This window comes from Bombina bombina, chromosome 4 (assembly GCF_027579735.1).
Source record: "Bombina bombina isolate aBomBom1 chromosome 4, aBomBom1.pri, whole genome shotgun sequence".
Lineage (NCBI taxonomy): Eukaryota > Metazoa > Chordata > Amphibia > Anura > Bombinatoridae > Bombina > Bombina bombina.
The window spans coordinates 1182496273-1182513858 of record NC_069502.1 but is presented as its reverse complement, the minus strand read 5'-3'; the positions used below and the strand labels follow the sequence as shown (position 1 = coordinate 1182513858).

Here is a 17586-nt window from a genome sequence, read left to right as displayed (position 1 = left end):
ATTTTAGCCAATCAGTGCGGGCTCCTGGGAACTCCATGTACGCAAGCACAGTGCTATCTATATGAAACGCATTAATTAATACCCTCTAGTGGTGAAAAGTCTTGAGCTAAGAGGCGGCCTTCAAGGGCTTAGAAATTAGCATATGAACCTCCTAGAGTTAGCTTTCAACTAAGAATACCTTACCATGAGAACAAGGCAAAATTGGTGATAGAAGTAAATTGGAAAATTGTTTAAAATAACAGGCCCTATCTGAATAATGAAAGTTTGTTTTGTACTAGACTGTCCTTTTAAAATGATAAATGACAGAACTGGGAGATATTGTTTCAATCTGCGGATAGAGGTCTTGTGAGTGTGGACCTAAAGAAAAATACTATGAAGACTATTTTTAGATGGTATTTGACCCCAGTGAGAACTTCCCATATGTATCCACAGGGGAATCATTTGTGTTATAGGGGATGTGGGGAAGTGGGTTCCTACAAACGCATGTGGTGGGATTGTATTGAGGTTCAAGGGGTGTGGAGACGGTTGTCTGCTCTCCTTAGTCAATTACTAGATGAGGAGTTTGCCCTCACTATTCAGCAGGCCCTACTACACGAATATATAGATACATTTCATATACACGGTCACTAGGACCTGCATTTTTTTTTTTCTTCTTGCGGGCGGTTGCGTTTTTTGTTTTTTCTTCCCATCACCCTGTTTTTTTTGGAATCCAACTGGATGCCACTGCATCCAGGTGGATTCTTTTGGCTGCGCACGCAGCCAACATTCCTTTGAGGATGCGTGCGCGATGGTCGTGTTACAAATGCGATTTTAGTATAGCTTTGGCTGCCCTCTACATTTTTTTTTTTCTTTCACCTCCATCCAATCCGGTTTGCAGCCATATGGTCCGGATGCGCTCTGATCTCTCTCAACCATTATGGGTTTTCTTTACTCCGTCTCAAATGGCAGCAAAGCTGATTGGATGTAGGTGAAAATGTCACCTCAAGGGTGTTTTCCTTATCAGACAAAAATAAAGGGACACTAAACCCAATTTTTTTTTCTTTTCTTTCATGATTCAAATAGAGCATGCAATTTTAAGCAACTTTCTAATTTACTCCTATTAATTTCTTTGTTCTCTTGCTATCTTTGTTTAAAAAGCAGGGATGTAAAGCTGAGGAGCCGGCCCAGTTTAGGTTCAGCACCCTGTATACCGCTTGCTTGTTGGTGACTACGTTTAGCCAACCAATAAGCAAGCGTAACCCAGGTTCTGAACATAAAAATGGGCCGGCTCCTAAAGGGACATTAAACCCAAACATTTTGTTTCATGATTCAGACAAAGAATACAATTTTAAATAACATTCCAATTTACTTCTATTATCTAATTTGCTTCATTCTTTAGTTATCCTTTGTTAAAGAAATAGCAATGCACATGGGTGAGCCAATCGCATGAGTCAAATATGTGCAGCCACCAATCAGAAGCTACTGAGCCTATCTAGATATGCTTATCAGGAAGGAATATCAAGAGAAGCAAATTAGATAACAGAAGTACATTAGAATGTTGTTTAAAATAGTATTCTCTATCTGAATCATGAAAGAAAAAAAGTGGGTTTAATGTCCCTTTAAGCTTTATATTCCTGCTTTTTAAATAAAGATAGCAAGAGAATGAAGAAAAATTGACAATAGGAGTAAATTAGAAAGTTGCTTTAAATTGCATGCTCTATCTGAATAATGATGACCCATCTAAGCAGCTACAGACCCCCAAGACCCACCGCTGGAAAGGTAATCGCCTAATCTTTTCAACGGTATAAGTCTTCGGGATCTGGAAAAAAAAAGTTTAAAAATAAATATATTCAAAAAATGTAAAAATAAAAAAAGCTCAAAACCAGCTTAGCACCCATGTGGGAAATGGCTTATCAGCCAAAGGGTTAAAGATGAGTTTTGTGTAAACAAGGATTTCTGCCTGTCAATTTGATGATCAGCTTTAGCTTAAATGTTTTATACAAAATAAAAGGTTTTACTGCCCTTAAATAAGGTAGTTAGAAAATGTTTGCATTTTTAAAGTTATTTTGATTTTTCAGTGTCTTATACACACGCTCTAATATGCTTCTAGCAATGGTTGTGGTCCTATTAACGCTGAGCTATTTGTTGCATTATTTTAGGGCCCAGAAGATGACCAAGAAGAAGAGTGTGAGCTCACCGTTACCCAGATCAAGGAAAGCCGCAAACTGCGTGAGAAATTACAGAAGAAAATGTTGGGTGAAGACTCCGATGAAGATGACTCTGATGAAGATGAGGCTCCAAAAGCACAGAGTGGCGAAGCAGAAGACACTGGCTGCATGTGGGGAATGGGTGAGATTAAAACATTTGCTTTATTTGGGATAAAATATGTCCGTCTGCAGCCCCTTTTACAGCCTGGTTGCCACAGATCCTGGTTACTATCTCTTGGCTAAGGATATTTATATATGAAATCCTTCCATGTCTCCTGTCAAATGAGTATTTGGCTCCTCAATATTCTGAATGGTTTCCATTTATGGCTTCCCTGCTATCGATATGGAGATTGGCACCTTTAAAAGGACATAAAAATGGGGAAAAAGGAAAGTATTGTAATGTCACAGTATTTTATTCTAGTACTTTTGCTTGTGTGTAACTAGGTGTTCTCTCTCGCACACACAATTTGTTGTGCTCCAGCATGCAAAACGTACTATTTCCCTTTAAAATTAGGGGCCTAGCCAAAACACTGAAAGACAACTTTACAGTATGTATGATGCATTCCATAGGTAGCATTCTCCTAGCATCCTCCACACCCAGATACCGAGTTTGTGTGGTCAACCACTTCATGGCTTGGCGGTTTTAGCTCCTAGATGCTTCCACTTCAAAATAATAGCACTTAGGACAGTTGATGGGGCAGAAATATCATAAAGTTGGCATCTTCTGAGAGTGACAAGTTTGCCTATGAAGATTTTATTGCTATGTCCTGCATTTTATGTTGGCAATGGGTATGGCTGAAACACCTGAACTTAAAGGGATATTAAATCCATTTTTTTTATTTATTGATTCAGATAGAGAATGCAATTTTAAGCAACTTTCTTATTTACTCCTATTACCAATTGTTCTTTATTCTCTTGCTATCTTTATATAAAATAGCAGGAATGTAAAGCTTAAGAGCCAGCCCATTTTCGGTTCAGAACCTGGGTTACGCTTGCTTATTGGTTGGCGGAATGTAGTCACCAATAAGCAAGCAGTATCCAGGGTGCAGAGCCTAAAATGGGCTTGCTCCTAAGCTTTACTTTCCTGCTTTTTACATAAAGATAGCAAGAGAATGAATAATATTTTATAATAGGAGTAAATTAGAAAGTTGCTTAAAATTACTGCTTTGTCTGAATCATGAAAGAAAAAATGGGTTTAGTATCCCTTTAAAAAAATGGGTTTAGTATTGCTTTAAAATTTGTAAGAGTGTACATGTACTTGGGCAATATAGTATATGTAAGTTAGACACAGCGTCCTATATTTAAGTGCTACTTTTTAATATTGGTGACTTATAGCTGTGGTGTCAGTTTGCCTTTCATTTCCTGCTAAATGGTCATTAAAATCAAAATTGAATTCCCCATAATATTTTATTCATGTTGGTTTTTTGTTTTTCAACTGTCCTAGTCTAGAGTGCATCTATAGGAGCTATCATTTTGGCTCTGCATCTCGGTACATAGTATATGCTACATACACCTTCCCATGTTTGCCACAGTAATAGAGATTTTATACTGACCATATACTCAGGCTGCAAACAATTTGTTTTTAACAAGATTTTGTGTATCACAAGAACTTACATACTCAGTCTCCTTTTCTACCTACAGAGGTTTTGGTAAATCATTTTTACAACGTGCATAATTTGTTTTTACTTTCCTGTTTTAATACCATTTGTATCATTTATTTGCTCACGTAGGGGAGGATGCGATGGAAGACGAAGATGAAGAAAATCCAATTGCTCTCGAATTCCAAGAAGATAAAGAAGCTCTTTACTTGAAGAATCCCAAGAAAGCTTTACTTGGCTTCTTTGATAGAGAAGGTAGGCACCTTCCGTTCGTAGATTGGTAACAATAATTATGTGATTGGTTTATTTGATCATTAGTAAACTATACTATTTAGAACTTTTTGTAGAAGTAACCTATTTCTGATTCCATGTTTTAATGTTTTTCTGAATTGTTTGTCATCTTCTCTATGAAATCACGTTTGTTTCACTCTGTCAATACAGTACATGTACTAGTTATATAATGTAAGGAGAGAGAATGTAGTGTTAAATCTCAATAAGTCCCCGACAGAATTATGGTTTCATATATCAACACAAGAGAAATAGGCTTTAACTCTGTGTCAGGAAAAGCAATCTCTATTCTTATCATAGTATGGGGGGTGCTCAATATCCTAAAGTATGTAGTCAAAAAACAAGGAGAAGAAAATGCACACAATGACTACCAATTAGTGAAAGTTCAATGTATAAGGCAGAGTGGCTTGGTTAGAGCCGGTAAGGAATAAAACATAACTTTTAATGTTAATAATAAAAAATAATAGTGAGAGAAAACACTATCAAAGTGTATAATAAAATCAATTAAAATAGAAGGAAATGAATGCTGGCATGCCCTGGTATATACCTTGGAATGAGTGTAACGTGGGTATGTCTGGCAGGGAAGCACTAAAAGCTGCTCGCGGATTGCACAGGTAAACTAATCTACAAACGATTGGACTAATTGCATATATATGTGAATAATATCAGTCTATTAATAAATGTATCCTATTAACCCACATAAGGCAGATATCGAGCATACGTGGTAAACATATAAAGTAAGTAGTGCGTATATATGTATAATATCTTCTGATACAAGTATACCGTTAGCACACATAAGGCAAGTTAAGAGCATTCAATCGTTTAGGACTCTGACAAGGCTTGGCACCGCTCCAGTATTGCACTACAAATAGATAATTTTGTGTGAGGTCAATCCTCTTTGTAGATCAGTTTACCCGTGCAATCCGCGAGCAGCTTTTGGTGCTTCCCTGCCAGACATACCCACATTACACTCATTCCAAGGTATATACCTGGGCATGCCAGCATTCATTTCCTTCTATTTTAATTGATTTTATTATACACTTTGATAGTGTTTTCTCTCACTATTATTTTTTATTATTAACATTAAAAGTTATGTTTTATTCCTTATCGGCTCAAACCAAGCCACTCTGCCTTATACATTGAACTTTCACTAATTGGTAGTCATTGTGTGCTCTGAATATATCCATTTTTCTTCTCCTTGTTTTATGACTACAGTACATGTACTACCCTGGTATGCTATTTGTTCTCTTATTAAAGGGACATTAAAGTGAAAGTAAATCCTAGCGTTGTACAAACGCTAGGATTTACTATTAAAACAAATAAAGGGCACTTTTATTCATGAAGTATAAGATACTTCATGTAGAAAGCTCCTTTATTTGATTCAATCGGTCGCCGCTCTTAGCTCCTACAGCAGCGCACGGCTAAAAAAAAAAATTTGGCTAAGAGGTGATGTTTTCACCTCTTAGCCAATAGCTGTGCGGTAAATCCGGCTCTCATGGGCGCCAAGCCGGATTTACCGCACGGCTATTGGCTAAGAGGGGAAAAAGTCACCTCTTAGCCAAAATGTTTTTTTAGCCGTGTGCTGCTGTAGGAGCTAAAAATGGCGACCGATTGAATCAAATAAAGGAGCTTTCTACATGAAGTATCTTATACTTCATGAATAAAAGTGCCCTTTATTTGTTTCAATAGTAAATCCTAGCGTTTGTACAACGTTCTGGTTTACTTTCACTTTAAGCACTTTATGATCTGTAGTATGAAATGTCTCGCTGCGTGTAGTAAAACAACTTTGCAGCTGCAATTCAACAAAAAACTGCAGTATGGGTGCTGCTGTATTTGTAACATTATTTTCATAGATTTAAAAGGCTTTTGTTCATATCTCATTATCAGATTTATAACTTGTTTCTATCTCACAGCATTTAAAGTTTCTTTAGCGGGAGGCAGAGCTTGCCACAAAATGGAGAGGACACACTTCTGCTATGCTCCGTGTTCACATCCTAATAATTCCTACAAAATAGATGCTTAAATAGCCCATCCGGCCTCCAAATACCCCTGCACACTCCTGGCCACACTAGGAGTTAAGATTTTGGACGCTTCTCACTGGATCTTCTCAACTACTAAGCCTAGGTTTCCAACGACTAGCTGGCCCCCATGGCACATCCCGGATCAGCCTAGACACACGAGGTCCTTACTCGACCCTGACATACCTCAACTCTGACTAGAGAGATATCCTCATACTATTAGGTGCAGGTTCCTGCCATTGCTACTTACAGAGACTGCCTTACTTGACCCACTACGCATCTTCCCCCCCGTACTAAGGGTTCAAGCATAAGTATGGCTACGATCAACGAGGAGGAATTCACTACAGCATTATGCAATCTTCTTGCTGATATGAAACGGAGAATTACTGTAACCTTTAACAGTCTCTTGCTGCTGGTCCGAGGGGAGGATATGGAGGATCCCTATCTGAACATAGAAGGGCCTGATACCAGTATGTTGGCCAGTATCCAGCTAACAGCAAACTTACCTAAGATGGAGTATCCGTTAACGGTGACCTGGTCTGCCGACGCACAAGCAGTACTGGTGAAGAACAGCGATATTGCCTTGGGAGGCGATCTGTCCTTGGAGGTTCTCTGGGGAGATGCGGCCGGCCCCCGGAGAACTATCGATAAAATCTAACACCTGACACATTGGCCTCCGAGATGGAGAAATAGAAGACACAATCTTAGATGAGAACGTCCTTACTTCAATTTCTCTTCTTAGCTCCTTGTCCTTCCTGAAGCTTTTAGAGTTGGCAGTCACTGGATCTGCAACTCTCTGGAACTCTCCTGGATTAAATGCACTGTCACCCACACACTGGACAATAATACGGCCTATACAGGTGAACTTACAGGGCTCCTATACTCCATGTGGTATAGACTGAGGAGATGCTCTGATCCTTTTTTATTTACCTCAAGACAGTGGAGGAATGGTTTATATACTTGTTACAATTTCTTTAATTTTGTTGTTCACTAAGTTTTTTTGTCAAAGTTTTTAATCCTGAGTGCACATTGATTCTTTGTCTATCTTGATGACTATATTGAAACGTTTAAAGTAAAGCTTAATCCTGTTCCAGAGAGAGAAAGATCTCTATCTCTTCTTTAGATACAACTAACCCATTTTACCAAAATATTGTGTATAAATATAAGTGTAGTCTCTTAACCCTACTTGAGTCAGAGGTTACTTTTTTCTTCCCTTTTAAGAATCTCCACCTGGAGCGACATAACTTTTTTTTTTTTTTTTTTTTATTAATCAGGTCAGCATAATAGGATATTTGTGTGAGCGTATATAAGTGAACCTCCTAGGCTAGATATAATGAATATATAATCTTAGCCCTCTATTTCACCTCATAAGAGTCACTATATTTTATATGTGTCATCATGCCCGATGTATAATATAATCTGTCATCTAGCTAATGCCTACGAGAACCACATATCCCACATAGAAAATTTCAGTTACAGGAACCAAGCTTCAAGACCAGGAACTTTGTTATTAGCCTAAATCATATATTGCTTTCTAATGTTTGACTCTGTCCCCCAGACAAGTGGCCACGTCCTGGATATTTTAGCATTTCTGTTAATATGATTTTCCACCTAGGACACCAGTGACTTGTAAACCTGTTGTTAATATCCTGTGATTGTGTTTTATCTTCCTTTTCATGTATCTAATGACCTCAATAAAAACATTTTACAAACAAAAAAAGTTTCTTTAGCATTGCTTTATTGCACATAGCAGTTGCATGCACTGTTTAGTGACTCTTGTATGTATCCATATTTGTCCTCAGCAGAAGAGATTCGCTAAAGGAAACCTAGGTTCAAGCATGGTATTGTGCATAGCTTTATAGAAGCTAACAGTTTACACTTATTTATTTCAGTATTTAATATAAAAAAATAAGTTACTACCATTGCTTTGAATGCATTGTTATTTCTAGTATTATATTGCGTTTAATGTCCCTTTTTAATTTAGTGGTTGACAAATCTCAGCAATACTTTGAAGGCAGCCAGAATACTGGGCATATTCGTCCAAAAAGTTGTGATCCAATAAAATTCTAGTAGTTCTTGTTCTCGGCGGTTGGTGAAGCTAAAGTCTCAAGCACGGCTGGCTCTATAATGGAACCCGATAGCTGGATTTTTTTTTTAGGGCTGACACAGGAAGAACACATTCTGGTTATAGTGTTAAAGGGACTGTAAAATAAAAAAAAAACTTTCATGATTTAAATATGGCATGTAATTTTAAACACTTTTAGAATTTACGTTTATTACCAATTTTGCTTTGTCCTTTTGGTATTCTTAGTTGAAAGCTAAACCTAGGAGGTTCATATTCTCATTTATTAGACCTTGAAGACTGCCTCTAATCTGAAAGCATTTTGACAGTTTTTCACCACTAGAGGGCGTTCATGAGTTTCATATAGATTACATTGAGCTCAGGCACGTGAAGCTCCTAGGAATCAGCACTGATTGGCTAAAAATAAAGCTATCAATCTAGCTAGGATGCCAATTAGAGGGGGAAGTAAGTCCAGGATTTTAGACAAGAAAGAATTATTCTGGATTTTTAAATTAAAAACAAGGACCCTTTTTGGTCTTAACAAAGAATGGGACATCAGCTACTTTGTTTAGGAGGTTAATTGAGTATTTAGTCTTTTTGGGAATGTTTGATATATCACTTAGGCAACTTGAGAAAATATTGTAACTTGAATAAATTATGTGGAGCTTACTATGTAGGAGTATGTGTTTTCACACTAACTTTGAGCATTATGCAGGTTGCATTATTGAATTTGAGCAGCCAGTGCAGAGTGAGATTCATTAAATTAAATGTAATATATTTGGATTAGTTGTCAGGTGGCGGTCTGTCTTAGATGCATTATTATGTTCAAATGAAATTAAGAGTATAATTCAGAGGTATATACAATGAATTCAGTGTGTGTATATATATTAAATGAGATTTTTGTATTTGGCATCAAATTATGAGCTGATATGAAATAACTAGTATATTTGTATCAATATTTGTTTTTAAATTAAATGTTTGTACAGGCAAATATGAGGGCAACTATTAGCCCTATTTAAAGATGGATGTTGTGTATTGCAAATTGAGTTTTTGATGAAGAGCCACTAGAGGGCGCGAAACGCGTCAGACTTGTCAGTCCTGTCCATGTCTGTCTGGATCTTTATGTTAAATAAACGCTGAAAAAAATCTTTTTTGGACCTGTTTGTGCAGCCGGTGCCTTTTTTCTTTCAATTGGCTAAAAATGCAAGTCTGTCAAAAGAACTGAAATAAGGGGGCAGTTTGCAGAGGCATAGATACAAGGTAATCGCAGAGGTAAAAAGTATATTATGATAACTGTGTTGGTAATGCAAAATTGGGGAATTGGTAATAAAGGTATTATCTACCTTTTTAAACAACAAAAATTCTGGTGTTTACTGTCCCTTTAAGATAAATGTCTTTCATATGGAGCCCATTAGATGCATACAGCGCTCTCTCATGTGAAACTTCAGTCTGTTGAACTATAAGCTTTGAGACTTCGAGCTATGGTTGGGTTCAGATGGTAGTGGGCATAGAGACAGAGGGTGTTGTTTGTTTTTTGGATCCTGCAAGCACCATATCTACGACCTATCCTGGTCTCAGGAACTGATTTCTGTACTCTAGTAACTTGCACAAGAAATTCTGTCTCTGGGCCCTTCTGTAGATCAATAATCATATCTAAATGTGATTATCATTTTATAAGGGAATTATTTCCAATTACAGTTTGGTTTTTTTAAAGTCTTGGGTAACAATATTTACTTTTCCCCCAGGATAAATTGCAAAGCGTTAGCCAATTAGGTTTTTTTTAGATATTTGTTTAGTTTAGTTTTTTTTAGGATTAGTTAAAGGGACGTAATACCCATATGTTAAATCACTTGAAAGTGATGCAGCATAACTGTAAAAAAATATCACCTGAGAATCTCTATGTAAAAAAGGTAATTATTTTACCTCACAATGTCCTCAGCTCACCAGAGTAAGTGTTTTGTGAAAAGTTATCTTTCAGTTACTGCCCAGCTGCAGGTAAAAAAAAAAGGAAGAAATGAACAGCAGCCAATCAGCATCAGCAGTGCTGAGGTCATGAGCTGTTACTGTGATCTCATGAGATTTCAATGGTTAACTTCCTTAAACTGAATAGGAAAATAACATGTGTGCATGAGGCACGCTCACTTGCAGGTCCAGGGACAGGCATGCTGATTTGCTGCTTAAAGTCTTTTATGTAATCGGGTGTGGATACTTAGGATGTTTTGAGGTAAAAAATCTTTCTTTTTTACATAGAGATGTTCAGGGGATATTTTCTGGTCCTGCTTTTTACAGCTATGCTGCATCACTTTCAAGTGTTTCAACATTTGGGCATCATGTCCCTTTAAGGTTAAATATCTCTCTCAAGACCAAACGGCTGTCACTGTAGCCTTAGTTATACTATAATGTTCTGCTGCTACGAGTAGATCTGGATATTCCTGGTACTGTGGCAATAGATGACTTTCTGCATTAGTTTTTGCTCCCTTCTGAAAGTAATTTGCAATGACAAAGTGTCCCTTCTCGGGCTGATACAGTGTTTCTGCAGATACCAGGTTTAAGACAGAAACGCCATATGGTCAGCTTCCCATCTGTGCTGTGGCTTTTTATTGGCACAGGTGTTGGACAATATAACAGAGGGAGTTGGATAAGGACTAAAGCTCCAATAAAGTAATGTAGGTTATGTTGCAGCAGTCAGAATGTCATTTACACAACAATGCTGGGTCACCTTATCCTCTTTGGGAACCAGAGAGGGCCGTGGTGTGTTTGTAGCCTTTTCTATCATTCAAGAGGTTTCCCGGACTTTAACCCTGGACCTAACCTGAAATGTAATAAGTCTTTCCAATGCAGTTTATGGTTTAGTTTGTTGTGTGTCAAATGATTTGCTAGCCACATATGGCGTCCCCACCCTTGTCTTATCACTTTAGTTAAACAGTCAAAGGATAGATTAGTCTGGTGAAAGATTATTTTATGCAAGAAATAATTCTTTGCTTTCAAAAGAATTTATTTTTCTCAGTACTCTCATGCGCTAGTAGTTTACTAATCATCCTTACTGACCTTCTAAATTAGCAGCTCTCTAATCGCCTGAAACATCTACTTTCAGTACTGATCGATTTAAAAAAAAAAATCACCCAATACTGAGACTTGGCCTTTAGAACCTTTGTTTGATTATATTGACCAACAAACATATTTACATTTTATTACGTTTTTTTTTTGTTAATGACAATAAAACTTCATCTTATGTCAAGAGAAGAACTAAGCACATTTAAAGTGTATAGTAGCATAACTTGCTAACGTCTCCACAATCTTTTGTACATTCTAAACCAAAGAAATCATTAAGGCAGTCTGTTTTTCCATATCTCCTTCCACAAGTACAGTTTAGGAAATACTGGGGGGAATGGAAGGTGTTTTCTAAATTCTAGTAAAAAAGTTAGTAATGTTGGAAATCTGATGACTGAGTTAAAAAAACTGGAGGACACCGTCTACTTGAAGTCCATAGACTATAGGTTTAGTGTATATAATGGTAAAATAGTCTGTACTGTAGACTGTCATTTAAAGGGACAGTGCACACCAATTTTCATGTAACTGCATGTAATAGACACTACTATAAAGAAGAATATGCACAAATACTGATCTAAAATTCCAGTATAAAACTTTACTTAGAAGCTCCCAGTTTAGCACTGTTGATGAGGGGTTAGCTAGGACAACTGTCTGGGAGCAGTCACTGCGACCCCCCCCCCCCCCCCCCCACATATGAAAAGGCAGATTAGATAAACGGGAGCCAGCAGTAGTCTTTAAACGTGTGTATACATCTGACACTTTGGGGCTTAGTTAGGAGTCTGAAACTTAGTACAATGTTATTAAAACAACAAGCAAAACTAAAAATTGTTACAAAAAATACTCTCAGGTGGGCTATATGAATGTATCATCTACAATACTTTTATGCAATGAAAAATCTAGTGTACAATGTCCCTTTAGTTTTCTTTAGCAAAAGGGGTTTGTGTTCAATGCCTTGAGAAAATGGTAGATGAATTGAATCTTTGCTATTGTTTGTTTATTTATAAACCTTGTGCTTACTGAGATCCTACTGTGCTGAGTTGGAACTTTGTGTAGGTGCCTTGTCTGTGCAATTTAACAAGTTTCTTCCCTTGCAGGAGAAGAGTTGGAATATGAGTGTGAGCAACAGGGGACGGGCACGTGGCTCTGCAGAGTGAGGTAGGAAACAGTGCTGTATTTTCTGTAGTGATCTCACCATCTTGTGTTATTTAGTTGCTCTCCAGAATGCAAATACTTCAAAAGTGACATTAAACACTAAATAAATGCTAGATAGAATGATGCATTCAAAGAAAAGATTAGTCTGATAAAACGTGCAGATGAGTTTTTTATCGTGTCATTAGTTGTTTAAAAATTGACAAAATAAGTGTAAAGTTTTAGTGTCTATAAAACAAAGGGAGCTGCCATGTTGTAACTTAGGTTACCTTCTCTGCTGTAGCCAATTAGGGAGAGTTAGAAATAGGTCACTAGAGTGTGCAGCCAATGGCTGTGTGGAATATAATTACTTCAATTTCTACCAGGAACTGAAAAGCTCACAATTTCAGAATGGAATTACAGGAAAAGGGGACAAAATAAATAATGAAAATATATTGCAGAATTGTTTTTATATAATATACAATTTTTCATTTTATATTACCATCTCAAAGTGTTCACTGTCCCTTTAAGACACTAAGCCTTATTCTTGGCGTTGTCAGGTTGCCTGCTGATGATGCAACTGGAAAGCAGCTTGTGGCAGAGGCCCTACATTCAGGGAAGAAGAAGGAAGCAGTGATTCAGTGCGCTCTGGAGGCGTGTCGTATTCTGGACAACAGGGGCCTGCTGCGCCAAGAGGCGGGTAAGTGTCGCTTATAGGGATATGAAACCCTTTTCCTTCTTGATTCAGATAGAACATACAATTTTAAACAACTTTCCAATTTACTTCAATGACCAAATTTGCTTTATTCATTTGGTATTCTTTGTTGAAGGAGCAACATTGCAATTCAGGAAGCTAGCTGAACACATTGGGTGAACCAATGACGAGGTGTATCTGTAACCCACCAATGAACAGCTAGCTCCCTGTAGTGCATTGCTGCTCCTGAGCCTACCTAGGCATTCTTTTCAACAAAAAAATGACAAGAGAACAAAGCATATTAGAAAATAGTACATTGGATAGTTGTTTAAAATGTTCTATATGAATTCTAAAAGAGCATTTTGGGGTTTCATATCCTTTTTACTACTGGCAGACTGAGTAAAACATGGGGTTTCTTTGCAATAAAATGATCAAGGGTCAGAACTACACAGAGAAAATGTATTAAATGCTTTATTCTCAGTGTCGCGCAAAAGAAAAGGCAAGAAATGGGAAGATGAGGATTACTATGACAGTGATGACGACATCTTCCTTGATCGAACAGGAGTAGTAGAAAAAAAGAGACTAAATCGCATGAAAAAAGCAGGAAAAATAGAGGATAAACCAGAAACCTTTGACTCTCTGGTAAGTGATGTGATCTCTCTTAATACTCATCTCGCACTCCATATGGTCAGAGGTGCTTAAAGGGACAGTATAGTCAAAATGAATCTTTCATGATTCAGATAGGACGTCATTTTAAAGCACTTTCCAGTTTACTTCTATCATCAAATTTGCTTTGCTCTCTTGGTATTGTTTGTTTAAAGCTAAACCCAGGTATACTCCTATGCTAATTTCTAAACCCTTGAAGGCCGCCTCTTAACTCAGTGCATTTTGACAGTTTTTCATAGCTAGAGGGCATTAGTTCACGTGTGCCGTATAGATAACATTGTGCTCACACCAGTGGAGTTATTTATGAGTCTGCACTGATTGGCTAAAATGCAAGTATGTCAAAAGAACTGAGATAAAAGGGCAGTCTGCAGAGGCTTAGATACAAGGTAATCAGAGGTAAAAAGTGTATTAATATAACTGTGTTGATTCTGCAAAACTGTGGAATGGGTAATAAAGGGATTATCTATTTTTAAACAAAAAACAATTCTGGAGTAGACTGTCCCTTTAACTTGCATTTAGCTGGTCTCTGAATGGAAACATCAACTTTTTTTTTTTTTTTTAATTTCCTCTGCAATATAACTGTCAGATGGCTTATCTGTATTCTTATTGTAGCAAGTGAACCAATGTGAAAGATTTACTTTGTATTAATAAAATCATTTCTCTGATCGATATATTAAAGTGGTTTACATTGATCTGCTGACAGAAGTGTTTCGCTAATGCCGGCTGTTCTATTTTATTCTTCACAGGTTTCTAAACTAAATGTTGTTGAAATGGAACTTGCTGAAATAACCAAGCAACTGCAGACCACTCAGACAGGTAACATATATAAAAATGGTGCAGTGATCTAAAGGGTGCAAATTAGACTTTTGTTTATCGTTTTGCATTAAACAAATAGAAAACACTTAAATATGGCGTAAAAATGTGTTCAAAACAAAAATTAGCCTGAGCATAATCTGTAGATATGTTTTTAAAATGTTTATTTAAATAGTGAAGACTTAGGGCTCTATACACAATGAGATGAACTGCAGGTGAATTGTAGGCGATTTGAAAGCTTTCATTAGCTAACTTTGCATTATCAAGGGCCACACCCAGTGAGTATCTCCTGCAAAAAGATCTGAGTTAGCCCCTACACAATGCATAGTTGCATAATGCTTCATATAATTCTCCTGCAATTCTTCTATGTTAGGTAAACTGTACACAACATTAGGAGATAGCAACTGGATTTGGCCCTTAAAGGGACATTTAACACCTGAAAAAAAAAATCCCTAAAAGTACATTTTCTTATTAATAAAAATAAAATAATCGCTGCTGACTATTTTATATGCTCCTCTTACCCCAAACTGTTGAAGGATATTGTTTTAAAATACAGCACTGATCCACTGCTGGATTCTCCTATGTAAGCTGCCATATTGTAACGCACGCTACAGGCAGGGGCACAGAAGTCACATGCTCATGATGCAGTTAAGGACACACACAGCTATATTAAATACAGTGTACTTAGAGGATCACATTTGTGTGAGCTGCTCTGACTGAATAAACATTTATTAGAGTATAAAGGTATTAGATTTAGTCATGTATGTATAATACACATAATATGCATCTTAACTTTAATAAAATGATCATTATGTACTGTTTATTTGTGTTTCTAACTCCCCCCACAGTTAAAACTTCAAACTGCCCACAAGTTTTAGGTTTAAAGAAAAGCCGTTTTCTGCAGGCAGCCAGACACTATCATCGGTGTAATTTATGTGTTGTAACTTCCGTGGGGGAAGAGGGAGGGGGAGGCTGTGACGCTGCATATACTCTCGGTGCAGAAGATTTCTGCTTTTCAAGAGTTCTCCTGTTTATATAAATCACTAAGGGCTGACAGTTGTACAAGCTTAGAGATCGTTTAGCAATGATTGTCTCTTTCAATGCAGGTTTAGGGGTTAATAGTTTAATTTAGTATGTCGCGATGTGGGGGGGCGGCAGTTTAGGGGTTAATAGGTTTAGGGGTGTTTAGACTAGGGATTTATTTTAGGTTTTTACATAACCTTCTTGTCCCCATAGACATCAATGGGGATTGCGTTATAGCGATCGCCATTTCGCAATCGCAAGTATTTTTTTTTCTAAAAATTTTTCTCCATTGATGTCTATGGGGGGGAAATGTGCATGAGCACGTCAAGTCAGGACTTGGCTTTTATGCAGTATGGAGCATATCGCACAACATAGGAAGGTTTTTTTAACTTGTAATGGCAGCGCTATAGAAAGTGCGATACTGCTAAATTTTTAGCATTATTTATGCACAGGGTTTAGCGCAGAACTTGTAATCTTGGTGTATGATTTTACTTGTCCTGCACATCAGCATTGCTGACTATAAGGGTCAATGCTAGTCCATGAGGGAAAAGTCACACATTTACCCCCTCTACACTTGCAGGATTCCTGTTTTTGAAGATATAAGAATACCTTTAGCATTTATATACAAGCTTGTTGGATTGATCAGTGTTCTTGCAGGCTTATAAGTACAGCTTAATATCCCTTTAAATATCTGTGTAATAAGCAAACATTTTATCACAAAATGCATTCACTCATAAACGGTTAAGGAAATAATGTTTATTTATTTTTCTCTGAAATAACTTGAAAAGTCTGTAGGTGAAAATGTGTGTGAATGTTTGTAATGTGTATTTATAAATGTGTGTGTGTATATATGTACTGTATGTAGGGTTGCCACCAGTCCCTTAAAATACAGAACAATTATAAGTTACACATGCTGCAGGGTGTACAGGGAGGAATATGAATAGTGCTGTCTAGAAACACAATACATGTTCCTCCCTGCAGCATGTGTAACTCATAAGTGTCCAGGAAAACATGGCTAAGGTGGCAACCGTAACTGCATGTAGTGTGTGTGTATATTTCCATCTAAAGGGGAGGGGAGAGTCCACGGCTTCATTCATTACTGTTGGGAATTAAGAACCTGGCCACCAGGAGGAGGCAAAGACACCCCAGCCAAAGGCTTAAATACCTCCCCCACTTCCCTCATCCCCCAGTCATTCTTTGCCTTTCGTCACAGGAGGACGACAGAGAAGTGCCGAAGATCTGAGTAGTCTCTTATGGAGGGTAGTACTCTTCGCATAGGGACTGGAGTTTTAAGTAGTCCTGTCAGCCTCTCAGTGACAGCCTGGGTGAAAGTTAGAGTCCGGAGATGCAGGGAGAGTCTTTCTGCAAAACTATCCCGACTCATATTAACAGCTCCACAATCAATCGGCGTCGAGTTTCGCTGCCTGCTTTTTACACTCAAGTCCATGTCAGGAGCGAGGCTACTAACCTGTCACACTTGAAGGGCATTGTTCCTTTTCCACGGCGTAGATTCTGGTAAGATCGTTACATTTTTTATTACATAATGATAACACGGAAGACGGGATCACAATGTGACGCTTTTTTATCTTTATAGAATCAAGGGTTAATATTCCTAGTAAGGGGATATTTGAACGGGGGGGGGGTTATACATGATATTGTTTGTGTCATTGCTGTGTTATGTGCGAGATGAGGCTCTGGCAATGTGTGGAACTTTCAGGTGAATTATGGGAGTATGGCGCGACCATTTTTTGGCGCGTTTTCTCCTTAGGCAGGGGCGGTCCTGCCGGGCATTCCATGTGACCGGGTGTGGCTATCTTCCTCTGTTGATCAGCGGCCATAGGAGGCCATAGGAGGTGGTGAGAGCCCCGGCCATCGGTGGTTATAAAGGTGCCTGTTTATTAAGTTAATCTAGTCCGTAATAAAAGTGCAAGTTATGGAGAACTCTGACGCGTTAGAGTGTTCTCCCTCTTTAACAAGATCTCATTCCTGTGTTTATTGTGAGGAGGGTCTGGTAGAACAGCCTGCTCAACTATGTTCCACATGCCTTAATAAAGTTACG

At 37.8% G+C, this 17586-nt stretch overlaps 1 protein-coding gene across 1 annotated transcript in view; it reads left to right on the top strand.

Annotated features, from left to right (window-relative positions):
• The window catches only part of SLC4A1AP (solute carrier family 4 member 1 adaptor protein), a 66671-nt gene that overhangs the window by 2394 nt on the left and 46691 nt on the right, over positions 1 to 17586 (top strand). The window contains exons 2-7 of the mRNA XM_053712658.1: positions 2139 to 2328; positions 3917 to 4039; positions 12298 to 12358; positions 12892 to 13031; positions 13507 to 13667; positions 14438 to 14507. Coding sequence (XP_053568633.1) covers positions 2139 to 2328; positions 3917 to 4039; positions 12298 to 12358; positions 12892 to 13031; positions 13507 to 13667; positions 14438 to 14507 — 745 coding nt within the window. The remainder of the gene's footprint in view (positions 1 to 2138; positions 2329 to 3916; positions 4040 to 12297; positions 12359 to 12891; positions 13032 to 13506; positions 13668 to 14437; positions 14508 to 17586) is intronic.